Raw genomic sequence first — 22,638 nt, 5'->3', positions numbered from 1 at the left:
AATCCCCTGGCGATCGCTGGTAATAATTTTCCCTGAGACAGCGTGCACACACCTCCTAAATGACCTTCACAAATTTCCTTCCTAAACTGTAGCATGCTCGTTGACCTGTGTACCAAGCAATCACTGCTGCCTGCCTATTCCAGGCCCCTGTGGGTTCGTGCCCCTTCTAGTCCCTCCCAGGGAGGGTGATCAGGCCCCTCTTCCACCCTGCCGGGTGGGTTCCTCCTCACCTGAGCGCTCAGTTCCCTTGCTGCCGTTCACTACCTACCAAAGCAAAGAAACCAGGCACTGAAAGGCTAAATTCTTCCAGAGGGGTGAGGCGCCTTCCCCCCTCTAGGAGATTCAAGCCACAAAGCCTCGGGGTGGCCTCAAATGAGACCTGTCTCCTCAAAGTGAGGAGTTTCCCAGCCAATGCAGCAAATGTTGTAGCCACACGTTCCGGGAAACAAATTCACTCAGAAGGACAATGCAGATAGCGGAGTGCAGTTTATTACACAGGTGCGCCCAAGGCAGAGTCTCCTCTTAGCCAAGGACCCCGACCAGCATTTGTGAAAATCTTTTATACCCCATGTGTACGTGTCTGAACCCACCACTCCAAATTCCTTGAGACTTACATCAACCAAGGAAAACACAATCCCAGTAAGCCCGTCATTCACGTGCTGTGTGCTCATGTGCTCAGACAGTCAAACAGTTAGCCAATAATCAATAAACCCGAGGTTACACTCCGATTGTTACAGAAAAATTTATGGCCTGTCTGGAGGAAGGGGTGATTAGTGTATGCTTTCTCTTGGGCGATGAGTAACCTAGATCCAATCTTCAAGGTTCCCCTGTCTGGAGGGGTCTTATCCTTCTGCTGTTGTGTTCATAGGCACTGAACACAGAGTTCAGAGTCCACTGGAAAGGCAGCCGAGCATGATCAGCATGAAGAGGCCTAAGATGGAGTCCAGGCCCTACGAGTTCCTTCTTCAGTAATAACTGTTAAGAGAGGGGTGGGCGGGGAGACAGGACCTGGGGGTCTGGGACAGGACCTGGGGCTGCTTTTTTCCCGAAGCCCCAGGGGTTTCTAATCCTCGCCAGGTAGTTAGGACCTCAGCTTCCCTGCTGCTGGTGCACCCAAGTCAAAGCACACAGAACACCCTAAATGGCAGTTATTGAGATTGCACAGGTGGATTGTAACAAGCTGGGAAGGGGCTATTTCCATCTGCTGGCGGCAGGACTCAGGTTAGAAAGTGACGGCCTGGGAAGCCATTCCTTCCAGCAGCTCACACTGGAGGAGGAGAGTGAGGGGGGGCAGGCAGGCTTTGGGGAGACCAGCCCTTCCTGATGGCAGCCTGATGGTGCCCCCAGCTCAGGTGCAGAGCTCAGGGGAGTCAGATGGGAAGGGTGAGGGTGGGCACAGCCTGCATCTTAGACACAGTTACAGGGCGAGTGGTCAGGGGCCTCCCTCCACAGCTGCAACTGGGCTCCAGGGGTCAGTGCTGGCCCTGGACACCCCTCCTCCTAGGGCACCCCAGTCCATTCCCCGAGTAGCCCTGATCCTCGTCTCTGAGTCACCCTTTGATGAGGTTCCATTTCCTGTCAGCACCCTGTTATTAACTAGACTATTCTTTCCACAACTGCATCCTCCTAACCCCCAGCTCCGCGGGGATAGCAGTGGGACTGGTCGGGGCTCTGCTGCAGGCCCAGCCATGGCTTAAGCTTAAGGCACTTCAGGGGACTTGCCTGGTGGTCCAGTGGCTAAGACTCTGAGCCTGATCAGGGAACTGGGTCCCACATGCTGCAGCTAAGATGGAAGACCCTGCATGCTGCAACTAAGACCTGGTGTGGCCGAGTAAATAAATGCTAAAAAAAAATAAAATCGAGTCACCTCTCTACCGCAGACCCCCATGAGCAGTCCAAACCCCTATTCCCCTCACACACACCGCAAACCAAGCCTGAGCCGGGGGGTCCCGCGGACAGGTGCATCCTCTCCTTCCGGGGCTCCTGTTGGCCGCTGTGGCCACTCACACACTTCTCACACTTCTTTGCACGTGAGTAACGCATGTTTGTTGCACACACGTTAGGTAAGTGCAGATGAGAAGAGAATGAGAAATTGCCCAAGGTTCCACTTGGAGACGATCATGGTTCTATGCCTCCACTCCAGGTACCCCGCTATTTGTCATCAGCTACTCACACTTGTTAAGACACTGAGCACCTTTCAAAATAGCCACTTCCACATCATTTTCTTTATTGACAGCCCAGTGTGTGAGATGCTCATTTTGCCAGTCTCTCCACCGCCCAGTGATGGTTCCATCAGGGCTGTTTCCGGGATTGTGAATAATGCTGCCAGGAACATCCATCCATTTAGCAAATATTTCCTCCAACATGCTCAGCTATGGGCACCCTCTGTGTACTGGGCTCACAGCCACTGACAAAACAGAAGCCTGTGCAGACACATCTCTGGGCATATTCTTGACAGTTCTTTTAGCTGATGACTGGATGGGGCATTGCTGGGCTAAAGGGCACACCTTTGCCAGGATTCACCCTCCCAAAGGATTGGACCCATCTGAGTGACTCATCAGAGAGCCTCCCTGGACAAAGCCGGGTGGCCTCTCTGCTCCAGCCTGACCTGGCCTGGGCGCAGGCATGGCTAGAGCCGAAAGAACAGGCCCACGGGGAAGCTGAGCGAGGAGCCTGGTTCCTGGGCCCGGGGGGCTGGTCTTGCCACCCCTACCCTCCTTCACCTGGTGGCTGTCTTCCCAGGCTCCAAATTTGGCTTCTGAGTCTGGGCACTGAAATTGGGCAATCCTCCATAATCCTGAGGCACTGCCCTGCGCGCCCCCACTCAGCTCGGAGGCTAAGCCCTCCCAAGAGCGTCTGGCTAGGGCAGAGGGCAGCCAGGCTCCCACCCGGGGCCGCTGCGGGGCGGGGCGGGAGCAGGCCCTGCCCCCACCCCCACCCCACCCCCAGCCCAGGCCTCCACCCCTGGCCCGGCCGCGCGCTCGGGCGGATGCCCAGGTAGCCCAAACCTGTCGGGCAGGTTTGGAGAGCGGCGGGACGGAGAAGGGTGAAGGATGCGCGGCCTGCCCCGTGCGCCGCTCTCACTCTCGGCTCCCTGAACCCCGTCCTCCCACCCGCAGCCTACCGGCCGACCCCATGGTGCGCTCGCCTGACCTCCTGGCGGCCCTCCTGGGCCTGGGCCTGGGGGCAGTCGTGACCCTCCCGGGGGCGGGCGCGGCGGGCTGCAGGGCCCTCGGCCCGGCGGACCGCCTGGTTTTCGCCCCGGCGGCCAAGGCCCGCTGGCTGCCCCCTCGCGTCCGCGCCCCGGGACCCCTGGACTCACTGTACGGCACCGTGCGCGGCTTCCTCTCCGTGGTGCAGCTCAACCCCTTCCCCGCGGGTGAGTGCGCCCCTCCCCCAGACGAGCCTGGACGAGTTTGGGTCCCCAGCCTCACCTTAATCGCCTGTCCACCGCGGGGCGCGCCCACCCTCGGCAGCCGCTTGGAGGGCAGGGTCCCCAGCTCTCCCCACCCCCGTCTTCCTCCCCAGAAGCTCCCAGAACATCACCTTCCTGAGTGACCTTGGGCAAGCCCCTGTTCCTCTCTGAGCCTCCGTTTCTCGGCCCTAGAGTAGAGAAGATACATTCAAAGTTCTGAAAGAGCCGGCTGAGGTCTTCCCTGGGACTGGTGTTGCGAAGGGGCTTGCAAGGACCAGGAGGGACGGCCAGACCACACTTGCCCCCCCACCTCCCCATCCCCGCCCCCAACCTGTCCCTTAACTCAGCGGGGAGGGTTGCTAGACCAGGCCTCTTCTCTGCTTTTAACCAGCTTTCCTGCTGCTTTCCTCCGGGGGGGGAGGGGAGGAGGCCAGAGAGAGGGTTGGGCCAGGCCTGCCCTCAGAAATAGCCTCCAGTATCCCTGCGGAGGCCAGGGTAGGTGGGCACTGGTCTGTGGTGACACTGCCTTCTCTGAGGGTGCTGTGTGGTGGGAGGACCCCCTCCGGAGAGGGATTAGCCTGGCAGTGGAGGTGGACACAGAGGCAGGGCCGCTGCCCCCAGACTCAGCTTGACTCTTTCCCTAGAGCTGATAAAGACCCTGCTGAATGAGCCGGCCTCTGTGAAGGTGGATGAGGTGAGCGTGGACGTGGTTTGGGGGAGGGTGTTCAGGTGTGAGCATCTGGGGCAGGAGGAGACAGGCCTCCTCAGCTGAGCCCACCTGGCTGGGTGACCCCCAGCGTGGGGTTCAGGCATCGCTTCCTCTCTTCTGTGAGCAGTCCACAGACCTGATTTCAAACCACAGTTCTGCCCTTAAGTGGTTGTGGGGTTGGTGTGTGTGTGTGCTAAATTGTTTCAGTTGTGTCCAACTCTGCGACCCTATGGACTGTAGTCTACCAGGCTCTTCCGTCCACGGCCTTCTCCAGTGGGTTGCCACACCCTCCTCCAGGGGATCTTCCGGACCCAGGGATTGAACCTGCGTCTCTTATGAGTCCTGCATTGGAAGGTGGGCCCCAGCTCCCTGGACTTCCGTTCCCTTGTTTGTAAGATGGAAAATAACAATATGGGGCTTCCCTGCTGGCTCCGCGGAAAAGGACCTGCCAGCCAATGCAGGAGAGGCAGGCTCGATTCTTGATCGGGAAGATCCCCCGGAGAAGGAAATGGCAAACCCACACCAGTATTCTTCCCTGGTAAATCCCATGGACAGAGAAGCCTGGCGGCTACCGTCCAGGCTACTGTCCAGGGGTCGCAGAAGAGTCAGACATGACTTAGCCGCAAATACCAATAAGGACACTGTGCCCCTCACAAGGAGATAGGAGATGTGGGCAAGGTGCCCCCTGCCCCCCACCCGCTTCTGATGTCCGGCGGCAGAGGGCTGGGGAGGGAGGTCGTCACAGCCCCTCATGCCTCGCCGCTGGCCCAGGTGGTGCGGTACCAGGCCGGCTACGTGGTGTGCGCTGTGATCGCCGGCCTCTACCTGCTGGCCATGCCCGCCGCCGGGCTCTGCTTCTGCTGTCTGCGCTGCCGCCGGCGCTGCGGGGGTCGAGTGAAGATGGAGCACAGGACGATGGCCTGCGAGCGTGCTGTCCTCGTGACGTTCCTGCTGCTGACCACCCTCGTGCTGCTGTGAGCGGCGCCCAGGTCAGGCGGGAGGCGTGGGCTGAGGCCCGAGGGGCCATGGGCATCCAGCCAGCAGCCGCCTCCTTCTCCCCTGCCCCCGCAGGATCGGCGTGGTCACTGCCTTTGTCACCAACCAGCACATGCACGAGCAGATGGGCCCCAGTGCCGAGGCTGTGCCGGAGACCCTGCTCAGCCTCCGGGGCCTGGTTTCCGAGGTCCCCCTGGTGAGCATCGAGCAGCCCCTCACCCCCACACGCCCCCAGGTGGGCGGGGCAGAGCAGGGTGGGGCCTGCAAATTCCTGCTTAGCCCGCACGTTAGAAAGAGTGCCTCTTCTGGCGTGCACCTGACTGCCCCCTGCTGGGGAGTCGCGTTCATAACCACACTTGCTATTCTCAGGATAGACGCCCAGGTGCAGGGATGGTGGGAGGAAGGGCCGGGGAGGTCATGGGAGCCCGGCTGTTTGCAACCTCCGGCCCTGTGTTTGCCTAGGAGCTGCAGGCCGTGGCAGAGCAGTTTTCCCTTCCTCAGGAGCAAGTCTTGGAGGAACTTAATGGTGAGGGTTTGGGCTGGGTTCTGCCTTGGGGGCCCTCTCATCCCCTTATCCACGTCCTTGAGGAGGTGGGGATCGGGCCCAGCCGGGCAGCATGGCACTCTCTCCACTGCAGAGCACCCCGACGGCCAAGGGGAGGCGGAGGGAGGGTGGGGAGGCCCGGGGCGCCCTGCAGACTGCCTTGTGCTCCCCAGACATCGGTAGCAGCATCGGGACGGCGATCCACTCCCAGCTCAAGAGCACCGTGTATGAGGCGCTGGCCTTAGTGCTCAGCCTGGGACAGGGTGAGTGTCTCCGGGGGGCCCGGCCCCACCCTCGCCCAGCCCTACGGTTCCTTCTGCCACCTCAGGGGGCCCCACCCCTGCCTTTCTGCGCTCTCCGCCCGCTCCTGGCTTCATGTGCCCTGGGGCCGCTTCCATTAGGACTACAGAGATCAAGGGCCAGCAGGCCCCTTGGGGTGGGGGAGGGGAAAAGGGTCGACTTCCCCCAAGGCCTCTGAGGACGCTGGTAGCAGCAGAGGCCCCTCAGTCTGGATGTGGGTCTCTCAGCCCTGCAGGTCTCCGTGGACCACCTCCGAGGCCTGAACGCCACCTCTGTGGAGCTGCAGGAGGGGCAGGAGGCCCTGGCACCGGCTCTCCATGGGCACCGGCAGCGCCTCCTGGCACTACTACAGGAGCCCCGCTGCCAGGGCTGTGCAGGGGCCCTGGACAAAGGCCACAGCCTGGAGCTGGGAGCGGATTTCAGCCAGGTGCCGGCCCAAGTCTGAGTCCTCTGGGGGCGCAGGGGGCTGCTCTGCCCGCGGCTGCAGGGCACCCTGTGTTCCAGGTGTCTTCTGAAGCGAACACCCAATCGCTTTCCCCAGCTGCCCCTCCTCTCTCCACACACCTGGGTTTAACGACCGCCATCCTGTCCCATGCCTGTGCCAGTGAGCCTCACGTGACTCAACTGCTTCTTTTTGCTTGCTGTTTTGTTAGTGGCCGTGCTGGGTCTCCGTGGCCGCTCTGGCTTTTCTCTAGTTGCGGCGAGTGGGGGCTGCTCTCCAGCTGTGGGGCACAGGCTTCTCACTACAGTGGCTTCTCTTGTCGTGGAGCACGCACGGGCTTAGTTGCCCCACAGCATGCGGGATCCTCCCAGATCAGGGATCGAACCCACGTCCCCTGCATTGGCAGGTGGATTCCTAACCACTGGACCACCAGGGAAGTCCCGGTTTAGCTTCTTGAGTTCTCGCGATCACCCAGGGCTGTCGGGGCTGGGGTCCCCATCGTATATACGAGGACAGAGTATTCAGAGGCCTCTGCCCCCATCCTTCCCCAGAGACCCCTCCCAGGCTTCTTCGTGGACTTTGTCATAACAACCCCCTCTCAAAAAACCGTTTCAGGTGCCCTCCGTGGACCACGTCCTACATCGGCTGGAAGGCGTCCCAGAAGCCAACTTCTACAGCATGGTCTGGGAGGTGAGTGCCCGCCCTGGTCTCCCTGACTTTTCTACCACTTGCCTGGGAACTCAAAAGTGAGGGACCTCAGTTCTTCCCTTTTGGGGTGGGAGCCCAGTTGAACCTCAGGCTTGGGTCTGGTCAGGGCCTCACCTACCATGCAGTACTCTGGACTGGAGGCTCACAATGCTGGTCCTTGCGTGCACGGTCTGGTTGGGGAGGTAGGCCTGGAGTTCAGAAGGAAGGGCCAGGATCCCCATGAGGTGTGGGCTGGGGATGGCTAGGGAGCAAGCTCACACCCTGAGCTCCAGAAAACAGGCAGGCTCTCCTGGGTGGAGACGGGGTGTGGGGGGAGGGTGCAGCGTGAGTCAGCACCTGTGACCCAGGGCCTGGAAAATGCCAGGGTTGGGGAACTGGTGAATCAGTTGTGCTGGGTGACTAGAGCAAACTATTCCAGGAGGAAGGAAGTGGAACCGGAGGCTGGAAGAATAGCCCAGAGCTGGACTTTAGGGAAACAGAGGGTGCTGTGCAGAATGGCTGGGAGAGATGAGACACTGGCTGGGAGTCTACCGCGATAGTCCGGGCAGGAAGGTGGAGACAGAAAGGAGCCATGTTTGGGGGAGTTGAGTCAGCCTGGGCCGAGGGAAGGGAGAGGGACCAAGAGAGCAAAAGGCCATGCATTTCCCTGATTTCCTGGGCTGGGAGCACCACGAGGGATGCTCTCCCTCCGGACCTGGTGAAACAAGGTCCCTCAAGCTGGGCCCCCAGGTGGAAAGCAGGAGGCACAGCCTCGTTTGGTTCCGGCAGGAGAACACCACCTTCAACGCCCTCCCAATCCTGGCTGCCTTGCAGACGGCTGACATGGTCAGAGGTGAGGGCCTGCCCAGGGGCCAGGCCGGCTGTCCAGAATGCCCCCCACCACACCCCTACCAAAGAAGCTTGTTGAGAAAGGGGCAAGGCAGTGGGGGTGGGGGGGAGGCTGAAGGCTGCCCTCTGGGGTGGGCAGGCCCGCTAGACCATCTCTATGCATCCCAGATATTCCTCTTGTCTACCCCTCCTTCCTGGGCCCCTGGGGGGTCTTCCCCATCCCTTAAGCCCCTGCTGCTTTGGGCAGAGCTGAAGAAGGTGGTGGCTGAGCAGCCCAGAGAGCTAAACACAATGGGAGAAGCGTTCCCAGTCTGGGAGGCAGCTTCTCGCTGGAGCCAGGCGCTGGAGGAGGTCGAAGAGCGCAGCCGCCCCTTCCTGGAGGAAGTGCAGAGATACGAGAGATACAGGTGTCTGGAAACCTGCGGAGGCGGGGGTGGGCGGTTCAGCCTCTCAGCCACCCTGGGCCCAGTTTCCAGCCCTAGTCAGCCCTCCTTGTACTAAGTCCCTGCCTCCATTTAAGCCAAGACCCCTTACTCACTGGGCCTCCACGCCCCCGACTTAGCTGTGCGCTGTGGGGATCTGAGCCTGAGGACCCTGTAGCAAGTCACACTTCTAAAGCCCCAGCCTCGGGGCTAGGCACCTCCCCCAGCCAGTAGGTCCTCAGGCAGCCCCTGCTGGTTTCCCTGACGCCCACCTCCTCCTTGGCAGGTGGATTGCAGGTTGCGTGCTGAGCTCTGTGGTCCTGCTTGTGGTGGTCTGTAACCTGGTGGGCCTCAACCTGGGCATCTGGGGGCTATCTGCCAGAGAGGACCCCAGCCACTCGGAAGCCAAGGGTGAAGCCGGAGCCCGCTTCCTCATGGTGTAAGAAGGGCTGGGGAAGAGGGGAAGGGTCTCTGCCCTCCGGGCTGGCACATTCTTCTCATGCTCCTGGTGTGACTACAGGAGCCGGTCCTAGGGATCAAGAGACTGAGCTCTGGGCCAGCTTGCTGCATGGCCCTGGGTGAATTATAACCCAACTGGGCCTCAGTGTCCTTTGTATAAAAGGGCTGGCCTAGAGCAGGAATGGCAAAGAAGAAGCACTTCCCCTTCCCCACTGGTGGCAACTATAGTGACTGATGGATGCCTTTCTCTCTGAGCCCAGATGAACAACGGTGGCCCAGCAGTAAAGAGTCTGCCTGCCAGTGCAGGAGATGAGGGCTTGATCTCTGGATCAGGAAGATCCCCTAGAGAAGGAAATGGCAACTTCACTAGCTTCAATAGTCAATGGGCACCTTTCTCTCTGAGCTCAGAATCCTTCCTAACCCTGTGTCCAGCCACTAGCAGGTGGCACCAGAGGCAGACTCTGTTTGCCGTCCCTGGACTAGGTCATGTCTAAGGCCAGGGCTGCCACGTTCAGCTGCGCAGGCTGGGCACTGCACAAAGGGGCCTGGCCCAGGGGTGAGTGAGATCCAGCCCATGTTTCACTCCCCAGGCTTCGTGAAGAAGCTCTGGATGGTCGTACGGGTCCTACCTAGAGGCTATAGGTGGCTGCCCCTGCTGGTGAGTCGTGGGTGAGTCATGGCTGGCCATGCCAGGGAGTTGTGTTGAGGCTGAGCCCTGGAGCTGGCCACCTGCAAGTGCCCTCGGCCCAGAGACCAGCAGCCCTGGCTCTTTTTCTAAAAAATTAATTCATTTATTTTAACTGGAGGATAATTGCAGTACTGTGATGGTTTTTGCCATGCATCAACATGAATCAGCCATAGGTATACATGTGTCCCCCTCATCCTGGAGCCCTGGCTGCCCTCTCCTCTAGGCTGCCAGCTGGGCATGGAGCGGGGATGGGGCGGGATGAGGTGGGGCAGTCGCCAGTTCTGAGTCCTTCCTCCTGCCCCGGAGGCCACGTCCTGTGCGGTCCTCTCCCCAGAGGGCTCTGCCCTGGGGCCGGCTCACTGACCAAGGTGGCCCCAGGGTGCAGAATGGGGATGGAGAGCATGGTCCAGGGCGTCCTCCCCGCTCAGCCCATCTCAACCGTGTCCCCCCACCTTCCTCAGGGGTGTGGGCTTCAGCTTCCTCTTTGCTGCGCCCCTCATCCTCCTCGTCTTCTCCACCTTCCTGGTGGGCGGCAACGTGCAGACGCTGGTGTGCCAGAGCTGGGAGAGCGGAGAGCTGTACGAGGTGGGCTTACCTAGCCCTGGGCCCAGAGGGACATGGAGAGAGATGTGGGTAGAACTGGAGGTTCAGAAGGAACTTTGGAGCCAGAGGGGGCCAGAGGGCAAAAGGGAGAGGAAGAATGATGGAGATGGCTAAGGAGAGAGATGGAAATTCACCAGTAAATAAGGAGTCAGAGAAAAGAGCCAGTGAGTCCCCGGGCCCCAGGCAGGGACCTCGAGGGATGGCACCCAGACATGAGCCCCTCTGTTTCCTAACACTAAGTCTGGGAACTGGGGATCCTGGTTCCCTATTGCACTGAGCAAGTGAGCTGAGATGCTGGCCCAGATCCTCTGCCGAAGAGCAGACTGGCCACCCACCCAGAGATTCCTGGAGAGAGTCCCTGCCAGGATTTAGGGCCCAAGAGTGACTGGAGGTAGAGGCAGGTGTGGGCTGAAGTCATAGGGGTGTGGTCTCTGCTGTGCCAGGGCAGCAGGGGACCAGCCCTGGGAAGCTGGGGCGGCCCTATCCCCTACTCCCTGCTCCAGGCCCGTTCCCTCCTGCCCCATCCCCAGTTTGTAGACACTCCAGGGAACTTGCCACCATCCGTGAACTTGTCCCAACTTCTTGGCCTGAAGAAGAACCTCAGCATCCTCCTGGCCTATGAGTGAGTGGGCAGCCTGGCCTGGGGGATGGGGTGTGAGGAGGCACTAAGGTGGGTGTCCCGTTGGGATGACACACCTGCCCTCCCTGCTCTCACCTCCCATGTCCATCCCCAGGCAGTGCAAGCAAGGGGCCGTGCTCTGGACCGTCCTGCAGCTCAATGACTCCTACGACCTGGAGAAGCACCTGGATATCAGCCAGGTGAGAGAACCTTCTGGAACACAGTGGGGACCCCCCCATCCTGCAGGTCCTCCCCTCTTTTGGTCTTGCCTTTATGGAGGAAACTTCTCCTTCAAACTGAGAAGTATGCAAGAGCGATGGAGGTGCCTCCGGGGCAGAAGAGCCAGGTGCAAGCTCAGGGCATGGCCCAGGGCTAGAGCCCAGGGAAGGTTCCAGAGTGTGTGGGTGGGTGCATGAGTGCCTGGAGGTTATGATCAGCTCAGAGTGCTGTGCTCCCAGGAAAACGGAACGCACCTGAGGTTGAGACCAGACAGGGTGGCGACAGTGAGGGAGAGGATTCGGGTGTGTGTCCTGACCCAGGACAGCCATTGGTTGGGATGCTCCAGTTGGGAGTGGGGAGGTTGGGGAGGGGAGTGGCGGTGAAAATGATGGTGATGAGTTGGGTACCACTAGAGCAGGGCTCCCGCAGCCCCCTCCTGAGCGCACACAGCCCGTAGGTGATGTCAGGATTTGACCCCCTACCAGCCTGCTCCCTAACCATTGGACTTTGCCAGAACTTGGTGTGTAGAACTGGAGAAACTTATTAACACTGGCAAGAGACAGTTCTAGAACAAAGAGAAGGAAAGTCTGCTTCCTGAGAGGAGACGTGCTTTGTGAATGTGGCTCTCCCAAGGGTTCACAGAGGCTGTAGAAATACCCCTCCTGGCCTCCTTCTGCTCCTCCTAAGACACTAACTCCTGATTCTGCACCCTCTTCAGAATCCTTCCAACTCCTTTCTGAAAAATATTTATTTAAGTATCTGCTTGCATTTCCTGCCGCTTTTATTTTTCTCATGGCATTTTCGTTGTTGTTGCTTTATTTTTATGCATTTATTTTTAGGCTATGCTGTGGGACATGTGGGATCTTAGTTCCTCAACCAGGGATCAAACCTGTGCCCCTTACATGGGGAGTGCAGAGTCTTAACCACTGGACGGCAGGGACGTCCACTTCCAACTCCTTTTCAATTCACCATCCATTCCTAGCCCACAGCATAGCATAGCCAAGGGGTCCAGACTTTCCGTCCCAACTCCGTGTCTTAAACTGTATAACCTGGGGCAGTTTCCCTAACACGGCAGCCACCTCCTCCTTCAGCATCTCTAATCAGATGGGAGATCCACTGAGCAGACTCTGTCCTGGTGGGAGGCCACAAGGTGAAAGCTGGCCAGGGAGGGCTTCTGTGAGGGGCCTGGGCACTGAGACGAGGTCCTGTGCTCCGCTGACTGGAAGGAGGGGGTGCTCTCAGCCCCGGTCCAGGGAAGGGGTCCAAGTCACAGAAGAGCTTCAGGTCCAGAGGGATCAAGCAGCCCTCGGGGGGCCATCTGGCAGCATTCCAAATATGACCTTAGGAGAACTTGTCCTCAAAGGAGGCAATAGTGAGTTGATGATGCAGAGATAAATAAGCAAGGTGTGCCTTCCCAGGCCCCAGGAGGCCTCTGCCATCTGGAGACACGTGTACCTGTTTGTTACTGATGCCTAAAACCTTCTCTAAGGTTCTGGCCTCTGAGAGGATGGGCCTTTGCTCCCCTGAGGAAGGCAGTGTGGGGGATGGAGAGAGGTAGGCTGAGCTGCATCCTCTGATGCCCCTCCTGGCTTCACCTTCTCATCTGTGAAACTTGGGGCTGAATTTCATGCCCTTTAAATCCCTCCCAGCAATGGTTGGAAAATGTCGAATTCCTTTTTAAACTGCTCTTAGAAATAATTTGGCCACCTGATGTGAAGAGCCAGCTCATTGCAAAAGGCCCTGATGCTGGGAAGGATTGAGGGCAAGAAGAGAACGGGGAGACAGAGGATGAGATGGTTGGATGGCATCACCGACTCAGTGGACATGGGTTTGAGCAACTTCCAGGAGATAGTGAAAGACAGGGAAGCCTGGTGTGCTGCAGTCCGTGGGCACTGAGTTGCAAAGAGTCAGGCACCACTGAGCAGCTGAGCAACAACAAATCTTAAGAAATGTTGGTTGTGTCCATTCATTTATTCATTTATTTTTACCCATTCAACAAACTTGCACTGCGCCCGTCACATGTGAACCTCTGCTCTAGACACTGCTGGTTTGGTACAGAGTTGAGCAGACAAGATAGCGTTCTCGTGGGGCTGATGTTGATAGACAAGCAGCCACAGGAGTAAATAGCATACTTGGTGATATAATTAAGCACACAGCATGCGTGCGTTAGCTGCTCAGCCATGCCCAACTCTTTGCAACCCTATAGCCTGCCAGGCTCCTCTGTCCATGGAATTCTTCAGGCAAGAATACTGAAGTGGGCAGCCATTCCCTTCTCCAGAGGATCTTCCCTATTCAGGGATTAAACCTGGGTCTCCTGCATTGCAGGCAGATTCCTTACCATCTGAGCCACCAGGGAAGCCCAAAGCACATAGTATACTATGTGTTAAATAAGTAAATAGCATGCTACGAAGACCTTAATACAAGGTGATATAATAAAGATGGGCCAAGAAAGCTGTCTCTACTGGGCGGCCTTGGAAGGTCTGTGTTGCTATACAGTAGGCAGACGGATGCTGGGGGAGGCTGAGTCCTAGTGAGGGTGAGTTAGAGTTGGGGATGGGGAGCATGGGGAGGAGAGGCCTGCTCGGAGCCTGTCTGGGGCTGGTAGTGTCCTCGGTATTCAGAAGGAGGGCCTGGAGGGGTTCCTCACCTAGGATAGCAGCTTTGGGGTCCTGGCTCAGCCACTGAGCATGGCCCCAGCCTGCCCCCTCCCTCCCAGTACACCGTCAAGCTGCAGCAGGAGTTGCAGAAGCTCAAAGTGGACGTGAAGAATCTGGACCTGCTGAGCCCAGCCGCCCGCCGGGACCTGGAGGCTCTGCAGAGCAGTGGGCTCGAGAGCATTCACTACCCTGGCTTCCTTGCTGAGGTCAGCAGTGGGCACCTCAGGCCAGACCTTGGTAGATCAGAGGGGCCTACAGAGGAGGTGGGGGTGGGTTACTGTCTCACCTCATCTGGGGTCTTCATACTCTCTTGACTTCCCTACATGTCTCTAGGGCCTCTTCTGTTGGGGATGTCCCCAGACCCTGTGCCCCAGAGTGCCACCACCCACACCCCACTCCCCACCCCGCAGCCCCATCCCAGGCTGAGGGGGAGTGAATACGCCCCACCCAACCACAGGTGTCACTGTCCATGGTCCTGAACACTCTGCCGTTACAAAAACTAGGGGGAAGTTGCCTCTCCATTGGGTTACACCAGAGGGTGCCTCGTGTTTTTTTTTTTCTTTCCTAATGGAAAATGTCTCATATATTTCACAATTTCAGGTCGAACCCACTGTGAGCGATGTGTTGTTATAGTAGACTTAGCTGGTGTGGGTACTTTCGAAAATACTGGGAATTCTAGGGTTGGGGGAGCCGGGGTTCATCCCCTCCTGTCTATCTCTAGATCCAGAAGCCAGTGGTGAATAGTGACGTGGAGAAGCTGGTCCAGGAGCTGGAGGGACTGTCCCAGACCCAAGTGAGAAGGGAGCAGCGACTCTGCTGGGCAGGCTGGAGACAGGAGCCAGGGAGAGGGGATGGGCAAGAGTGCCTGACTTGGGGAGGTGTGTGTGTGTGTGGAGCTGCTTTAGTCGTGTCCGACTCTTTGTGGCCCCATGGACTGTAGCCTGCCAGGCTCCTCCGTCCATGGAATTTTCCAGGCAAGAATACTGGAGTGGGTTGCCATGTCATCCTCCAGGGGATCTTCCCAACCCAGGGATTGAACCCGTGTCTCTTATGAATTGGGGATGGGATGAGGGCAAAGGCGGAGGATTGAGGGCCCCCACCACCAAGGGCCCTTCACTGGGATGAAGGGTCAGTTTTGTAGGGTCAGTTCTGACTCAAACTCTACCACCAACTGCTGTGGGGCCTTGGGCAAATCTTTCTACGTCTCTGGGCCTTCATCTCTAAAGTAGATTGTCCCCCACCTCAGATCAGATGCTGTCAGAGGTGGTCTGACGTCACACAGCTGGGCAGGCATTACTAGGTACACACGGCTTCTAGCATCCACAGGATCAGATGCTGTGAGGACAGTGGGATCAGCTGTCATCACAATTGCCTCTCGAAGCTTAAAATCTACTGGAAAAAAGAAGACTTTGTCTTTATAAATATTGAGAGTTTAAGAAGTTCTCTTCGAGACATCTCACAGACAGCCCTCCCTAGTTCCCCCATGGTGGGCAGAGCAAGTGAGGGCTGAACTTGCAACTTGGGCTCAGGTAGGCCCCCAAACCCAGATGTGGTCCACGAGCTTCAGGAGGCCTCAGTTTCCTGCCTCTGAGCCCAACCTCTGATTCCAGCACTTTCCACGCCCTGCAGTGTGTCTTGTTGAGCAGTTTGGTGAAGGGTCTGTTGGCAGAGGCTGTCTTGGCCTGGGCAGAGTGCCATTCTGATCTATCCCCCCTCAGGGCAATGCTACGCTGGGGCAGAAGCTGCAGGAAGAGGCCCGAGGGCTCCAACACCTCCATCAGGAGAAGATCCTCCCACAGCAGAACCTTGTGGTACGTCTGGACGCTCAGGGAGCTGGGGACCTGGAGAGGAGATGCAGGGAGAGGGTGTGGAAGAGGAGGGCGGATGCTGTGAACCCTCCCTCCTACCCAGCCCTTCCCCTAACCAGCCCTGATCTCTCTCACAGGCTAAACTCAACCGCAGTGTCCAGGCACTGGCATCCTCTGCCCCACATCTCCAGGTGGCCGCTAGGGAGGGCTGGAGAGGGTGGGCAGTAGAGGGAGGAAGGACGTGACTTTCAGCTGACTCGAAACCTTGCCTGCTCTGATCTGTCCCAGTGGAGGTGGAGGGTGTGGTGGAAAAACGTGAGGCTGGGTGGGCAGACCCCTGGGGACCGCCATATATGGCCTCTGTGTCCTTGGGGCCTAACATCCCCCATCCCAAGTTGAGTGTGTTGGGTGTCGTATGTTGAGTTAACAGATGGACAAGTGAATGGGTGGCCATTCCCTGATGGATCCTCTCTCCTCCCCCACAGTCAGAGATCTCAGGTGTCCTGGACAGAGTCACTCACCTGAAAGGAGAGCTGCCGACCCGGGCCACCCATATCCTGAGGAATGTGAGTGGGGAGCATGGGGCAGGGACAGGGGGCAGTCTCAAGAGTTGGAGGTGAGTTGAGCAGTTAAGGCACAGGGGCCTCACACCCTAGGATTCTCCAGCCCTGCTCCCTCACCAGGGGCTCCCAGGAAAGACAGCTCAGTCTGTCCTGATGGTGCCAGGCATGGGGGACAAGGCTGCTGGCCCTGGGACTCTTACCAGCCCAGGACTCCTCTCATCCTTGCAGGAAAGTGAGTGTTTCCTGAAGCGGGAGATGGGCTACTTCTCCCAGTACATGGCCTGGGTGAGAGAGGAGGTGAGTGGAGGCTCAGACCCTCCTGGCCTCAGGCAAGCTCCCAGCTATTTCCCTTCCTCTGCCCGCTAGAGCCCCTGGAGGTGCCCTGGGCCCAGACTCCCAAACCTGGCATCTGGATGCTGAGTTCTGCCCACCCCCAACCTCTGCCACAGCCCTTCTCCGAGGCCTGAGCATGGCCGGGCTGGGACTGGCCAGCGTTGCTTTCTAGGCCGCGCTGTCCCTCGGCCCCTGCCCCTGCTCGCGCTGGTCCCACGCCAGCCTGTCTGAGGCCAGCGTGTCAGAGCCCCCCTCCTCCTGTGGGCCCTTACTGATCACAGCTTCTGCAGGCGGTCTGCCGCTCGCTCCGGGCTGAGGGGGTCCTGCCTAGCCCTGAGCTGTTTGCATGCGCGTGTGGGTGTGAGCGTGTCAGTGCACTGTGTGTGTGCACACGTGTCGTCTCCCAGCACGAGTGCCTTGGAGGACATCTCTGGGCACACCACAGGGGCTTAGCACAGGCTGCTCATGGGGTGGGGAGCGCGGGGGTGAGCGACGGGCCGACGTCAGCGGGTCCTCGCTGCTCTGCGTTCCCACGCCCGCCCGCATCCCTGTCGCCTCTCAGAACACCCGTGGGTCTGGGAGTGCCGGCATGTAGCTTCCTCATGTTGGCACCGCAGGTGACTCAGCGCATTGCCACCTGCCAGCCCCTCTCCGCAGCCCTGGACAGTGGCCGTGTGATCCTGTGTGACATGGTGGCTGACCCCTGGGTGAGCGCCCTGCCCCAGCTCACCAGGGCTCGTGGATGGGGAGGCCGCCGGTGGCGGCAGCGTGAGCCCACACCCCGGTCCTTCCCCTCGGGCCTGAGGTCGCGTCCCCGTGCCCCTTGTTGAGTCCGTGGAGGGCTGGGGGTGTTGAGCCGCATGGGAGGGCGCCGCTCCCAGCACAGCGTGCTGACCCCACATCCTCTGTCCCAGAACGCCTTCTGGTTCTGCCTGGGGTGGTGCACCTTTTTCCTGATCCCCAGCATCGTCTTTGCTATCAAGACCTCCAAGTACTTCCGTCCCATCCGGAAACGCCTCAGGTGAGGTCACTGCTAGGACTCGGGGTTGGGGGCAGGGGCTGAGGAAGGAGCCCTTCCAGCTGCTGGGCCCGGCCCCTGCTGCCCACCCCCACTTCTTGAGACACACACCCCTCCAGGCCAGGGAAGCCTATGCCTAACCCCGAAGAGCCATACACTCTGAGGTGCTCCGGGGCCAGAAAGTTCTTCCAGGTGTCTGCCCTGAAGCCTTCTTGCTGCAACACACTCACCGTTCATAGCTTTGGGGAGCCCTGTTCTTCTGGGCTCTGGGCTTGTTCCTGTGTCGGGGCTGAGGGTCTGAGCCTGGGGCTCGCAGACTCATCCCCTGCGACAATGCTGCAGCTCCACCAGCTCCGAGGAGACGCAGCTCTTCCACATCCCCCGGGTCACCTCCCTGAAGCTCTAGGACCCCAGTGAGTGAGTTTTCCCAAGCCCGTAATTCCTTGGTGCCGTGGATGGGGGCGGGAAGGGAAGGGTTGGGATCTGGGGTCCCCAGGGCCCAGGAGGAAGGTTCTGGGATGTGGCCAGGATGGACAGGCCTGAGCTCAGCTCTTCCCCTCCCACCTCCTCGCCCTCCCCCATTTGGTTCTTAAATCCACAGCACGGATATGGCCGCAGGGTGATACAAGGGGCTGCCTGCCTCCCCACTGACTTGGCTGGGACCAGAGGACTTCCGTCACTTTTGCTGCCAGAGCCCAGGCTGGCATCCAGGCCTGGACTGTCCCCTGTCTCCAGTTACCAGACACCCTCTTGCTAATCCCTTTGCACCCCACTTTCTGCTCATGACCCCTTCATTCATTCTTAAAAACACACTTAGCTTCTTTTGAACTTCAGAGCCAACAGGATCCCCCAGGTGTCTCCCTTCTCCTCCTTGCAGTATATCAGCACCAGGAAGAGCCTGTTGTCCCCCTAGAGGAACCCCCTCCCTGCGCCTCTCCAAGCCCCTTGCTCACTCCCTCCTCTCCTCTGGCCCCCACTTGCCCTCTTGGCTCTGCTCCCTCCCCGGCCCTCACTTCCTCCCCCGGGAAGCCCTTTCCCCCTGTGTCCCCTCTTTACCTTATGCCACTATCTGCTGACCCCGAGACCCCTCCTGTCCAGCCACACTGATTAGGTAAAGCCATCAAGCAAGCCTGAGCCAGCTGCAGGCTCAGCCTCGTGGCCCCGAGCCCTCCACTCCTAGGCACTGGGACCACCCCTCCACAGACCCCAGCCCAGATTACTGGCCCCGGGAGTGCAGGAGGCCCATGTGAAGACTGAGCCCCCGCCTGCACCTTGGGCTGGGAATTACGCTGCTGCCCCTCTGCCCTTCTCTGAGCACTGGCTTCCTAAGAAGGGACGTAGGCTGTGGGCTGCAGTGGGGCTCACCTGCGGCACCCCAGAAAGTAGCCTCTTCGACAGCTACCCAGCTTTTCCAGGAGAGATCTGGTGGCCACAAGGGGGTTTTGCACGACGGCCCTTACTCCTTCAGTCCCATGCATGTGGTCTGGTGTCATCCCATCTCCATCTTTGTGTCGGATCCTGGGTTCCAGAAGTGGGGAAGAGGGAGAGAGAGAACAGGAAGTGGACAGGACCTCGGATCCATTAAGGTGTTTTCACTGGCTAAGCCTTAGCTTTGGGTCTTTCAGCTCTCCCAGGCTGGGGCTCTGGATGTGGTTGGTGTTCAGTGAGTGTGGAGAGGGAACTTCAAGGCCTCCTCTGACCACAGGCATCCAGGGGTCACCCCAACGATGAGCAGGTGGGGTGGGACCCACTCTGGGAGCAGTCAGACCTGGCTTCACTCTGGGCTCTAGTGTATGGTGACCAGGGTACCTTGAACATGATCCATAGGTCCTCCAGACCTCAGTTTTTCCACCTGTAAAATGGGAAAAGAGTCATAGCCATCTCATAGGGTTGTAAATAATGTAACAATGTGTGGAAACCCCTTGGCAGGGGACTGTCACAAAACAAATACTCAAATGCTGCTATTTCTCTCTCTTTTTTTTTTTTTTTTGCCATGACTACTGTGGGCCAGGGGCAGAGCTGGGTCTGGGCAGATACAAGCAAAGAGGGAGACAGGTTCCTGTTCAAAGGAGCAAAGGCCTTTAAGATAAGAATCCGCTGAGTTTTCAGGGGGTGTCTATTTTTAATTGCATCTTACAAACCAGCAACAAATTTGCTACTAGAAATTGGGATGGTGTCCCAACTTTCACTACTGCCAACACACACGGACCAGCATCCTTAAACGTGGCACAGTCGCCTCTTTTTGGCTTTTCCCAGAACAGTCTTGGCTTGCTTTTCATCTGTTTCCTGCATAGGGAACTGTAGCCCCTTGCATTTTAAGAATTAAATTGATGGGATAAAAACAGAAAATGATTAAAAAATAATTTCTAGTTCTCTATCAATATTGCCTGTCTTTTGTATATGTGACCAAACTAGGTACAGTTTAAGTTCAGTAACTCCCTAATAAGAAGCCTCTGTGAGTCTATTTCTATTGTTGGTTGTTTCTCTCGGTTTTTGTTGGTATTGTCTCCTTGCCTACTTGGAAAGAATGAAGTGCCACGTATTTTATCTGTAAGTCTATAGAACGAATTTGAGGCAGAATGAGGTTAACTTGCTTCATGAGGATTATATGTACATTGGGCAGATGGCTTGTGATCCTGCAAACCAAGTTGTTTTAATTGACTTTCAGGGACTGAGATGATTTGCAGTGCCTTGGAGCACTTTTCCGTTTCCAGGTCATTCATACTTTGGGGACGAAACCATCTGGGGTCCCAACCTAAAGCACGAAGGGTTTTTCAGGCAACCTCCCTGCTCTTGGTGGCCCTAGTTTTGACCTCCTTAGACCCAGAGGCTGTCAACAGCTCTGCTCAGCATCTTTGCTGTATCACCAGATCCTTTAAGGAGAAAGTAGCCCCAGATGTCTCTGGGTTTCTTTCTTTTTCCAGATCTTGGCCCTGTGACTTTTTACTGCCTTGTTTGCTCCCTGATACCCCTGAATCAAGAGCTTCCCAGGTGGTGATAGTGGTAACCCATCTGCCAATACAGGAGACAGGAGACTCGGGTTCGATCCCTGGGTCAGGAAGACGTCCTGGAGGAGGAGATGGCACCCCACTCCAGTATGCTTGCCTGGAGACTCCCATGGACAGAGGAGCCGGTGGGCTACAGTCCATGGGGTCACAAAGGGTTGAATACACCTGAAGCAACTGAGCACACACTCCTGAATCAAACTTTCAAAAAATACTTTTTGAGCAGCTTTTAGTTGTCCTCAGTTGGGAATTTAGTCCAAGTTACCTAGTCCAACATGGTCAGAAGTAATAGTCCTAAGAAACAAGCTGGGTTTTCCCCTGTGAATTGGGAAAGGCTGCCATTCGTTGAATTTAGTATCTAGAAACCTTGGCCTAGGGCACTGGACTCTTCAAAGGAGCTCAGTTCAGGGAGCATCACTTGTAGGCTCTGATAACCCTGGGTGAGGGTGGCGCTCAGCAGCTGACAGAAATAGCCACAGGGAGAAATAAACTACATATTTTCCCAGTTTTTAAATTGCTGGGATCCTAAAATGCTCATCCTTTGTGTGTGAAACAAAGCCCCTTCGAGGTTTGTGGTCTCATCTGTTCTCAAGACATTCCCCAAAGCGGGCAGAGTGTCATCCTTGTTTCACGGTTGAGCAGGTGAAGCTCTTGAGAAATCCTGTGGCTGAGTCAAGGTCCCATACGCTGAAGTCCTGCCAGGACTTGGAGTCAGATGCCCTGACCCTGGTGGCCCCAGAGGTTTCCTCCTGGGCACGCTGCCAGCCCACGTTCCCTGCGGGTGCATGGGAGGGAGGCCCGTCTCCAAGAGGATGTGATCCATCTGTCCTTGCTGTTCCTGTGACAGGACGGATGACAGATGGGAGGCCCTGGGAGTTCTGCCAGCCTGGCCACCGCAGAGCAAAGGCTGTGAGCCACAGGTGGCGGGTTCTGCCAGAGGAACGCCACATGGGCCAGGTCCCAGGCGCTGGCCAGGCTAGTTCCAGTTGGCTCCAGGTGTGCAAAGAAGTCAGATGGCCAGGGGCCCACTCAGGCTACCTGAGGGGACAAACAGCTTCATTTATTGGGCTCTGAGTATAAAAGAGGAAGTGTGCTAAGCGTTTCTCATGGACTTACTAAGAGATTGTTGTTAAGTCACTAAGCTGTGTCCGACTCTTTGGAGCCCCATGGACTGTAGCACACCAGGCTCCTCTGTCCTCCACTATCCCCGGGAGTTTGCTCAAATTCATGTCCATTGAGTCGGTGATGCTCTCTAACTATCTCATCTCGGATACAAATGAGCTTACTTACAAAACAGAAACACAGAGAACTGGGGGCAAAGAATGGGGTAAAGACAGTTTGGGATGGGCATGCACACACTGCTCTATTTAAAGTGGGTAACCAACAAGGACCTGCTATACAGCACAAGGAACTCTGCTCAATTTATGTGGCAGCCTGGATGGGAGGGGAATTTGGGAGAGAATGGATACATGGGTAGGTATGGCTGAGTCCTTTTGCTCTCCACCCAAAACTATCACAACATTGTTTGTTAATAGGCTAACACTCTTGGGTTCATGGGATTTCCCAGGCAAGAATACTGGAGTGGGTTGCCATTTCTTTCTTCAGGGGATCTTTCCAACCCAGGGATTGACCCCAAGTCTCCTGCATTGGCAGGCGGGTTCTGTACTGCTGAGCCACCAGGGCAGCCCTTTACCAAGCACTCTAGACACTTACTGTCACCTGTTTATGGCTGAGAAAACTAAGGCACAGACTGGATGCGGGCTGGGTAGGAAGGACACAACTTACCCCCAAGAAACATTGATAATGGTGGCTCTTTATAGTTCAGATGGTACCATGCCACTGGCATGGAGCCCCTTCTCTGTGGCCCCTAATCCTTCCTGCACTTCCAGGATGTGCCTTTCCTGGAGCAGTTAACAGTCACCCCTCCTACAAACTCAGCACCGCAGTGCCCAGCGAGGGGAAGGTGGGGTGTAGGCAGAGATAACCCACCCGGCCCCAACCTTTGCCCAGCAGTGATGCGGAATTTCAATAGCCTGAGCCCTCCCCACGCTAGGGGTACCCAGGAGTCAGGCTTTGAGGTTGAGGGGGAGTTTTAGGAGGACCCTCCCTTCACATCAAGCCAGAAGAAAGGGGCTTTAAAGAAAACCTTCAGGGCTCAGTGGATAAGAATCCTCTGCCAGTGCAGGAGGCTGGTTCGATCCCTGGTCTTGGAAGATTTCACAAGCCGAGGAGGGACTGAGCCTGTGCATCACCACTACCGAGCCTTCGAGCCGCAGCTACTGAAGCCTGAGTGCCCAGAGCC

General features: G+C 57.5%; 1 protein-coding gene across 4 annotated transcripts; it reads left to right on the top strand.

Annotated features, from left to right (window-relative positions):
* Positions 1-3,004: 3,004 nt before the first annotated feature.
* PROM2 (prominin 2) lies at positions 3,005-19,712 on the top strand. 4 transcript variants are annotated; one of them, XM_060413979.1, is made up of 25 exons: positions 3,279-3,379; positions 3,608-4,109; positions 4,365-4,478; positions 4,896-5,098; positions 5,196-5,316; positions 5,583-5,646; positions 5,838-5,927; positions 6,192-6,391; positions 7,022-7,096; positions 7,883-7,946; positions 8,190-8,349; positions 8,651-8,803; positions 9,973-10,096; positions 10,645-10,736; positions 10,849-10,933; positions 13,669-13,815; positions 14,331-14,402; positions 15,328-15,420; positions 15,555-15,608; positions 15,903-15,983; positions 16,209-16,277; positions 16,931-17,020; positions 17,228-17,334; positions 17,674-17,744; positions 17,933-19,712. In XM_060413979.1, exons 4-24 carry the CDS (start codon positions 4,959-4,961, stop codon positions 17,735-17,737), a joined length of 2,145 nt encoding a protein of 714 aa, XP_060269962.1. In that variant the 5' UTR covers positions 3,279-3,379; positions 3,608-4,109; positions 4,365-4,478; positions 4,896-4,958; the 3' UTR covers positions 17,738-17,744; positions 17,933-19,712. The 4 variants fall into 4 exon arrangements, with proteins under 4 accessions (XP_042102439.1, XP_012029249.3, XP_060269962.1 ...); XM_042246505.1 differs by lacking the exon at positions 4,365-4,478 and having other exon boundaries at positions 3,005-3,379; positions 4,060-4,109; XM_012173859.3 differs by lacking the exon at positions 4,365-4,478 and having other exon boundaries at positions 3,005-3,379; positions 4,060-4,109; positions 17,674-17,748.
* Positions 19,713-22,638: the final 2,926 nt, after the last annotated feature.

This window comes from Ovis aries, chromosome 3 (genome assembly GCF_016772045.2).
Source record: "Ovis aries strain OAR_USU_Benz2616 breed Rambouillet chromosome 3, ARS-UI_Ramb_v3.0, whole genome shotgun sequence".
NCBI lineage: Eukaryota > Metazoa > Chordata > Mammalia > Artiodactyla > Bovidae > Ovis > Ovis aries.
This window is presented reverse-complemented; position numbering and strand designations above follow the sequence as displayed.

Coding starts and splice junctions, on each gene's coding strand:
- PROM2 (XM_042246505.1), top strand. CDS start 3,136: ATGGTGCGCTCGCCTGACCTCCTGGCGGCCCTCCTGGGCCTGGGCCTG. Junction 14,403..15,327: donor AGGGACTGTCCCAGACCCAA/GTGAGAAGGGAG, acceptor ATCCCCCCTCAG/GGCAATGCTACGCTGGGGCA. Junction 17,335..17,673: donor CCCATCCGGAAACGCCTCAG/GTGAGGTCACTG, acceptor ACAATGCTGCAG/CTCCACCAGCTCCGAGGAGA.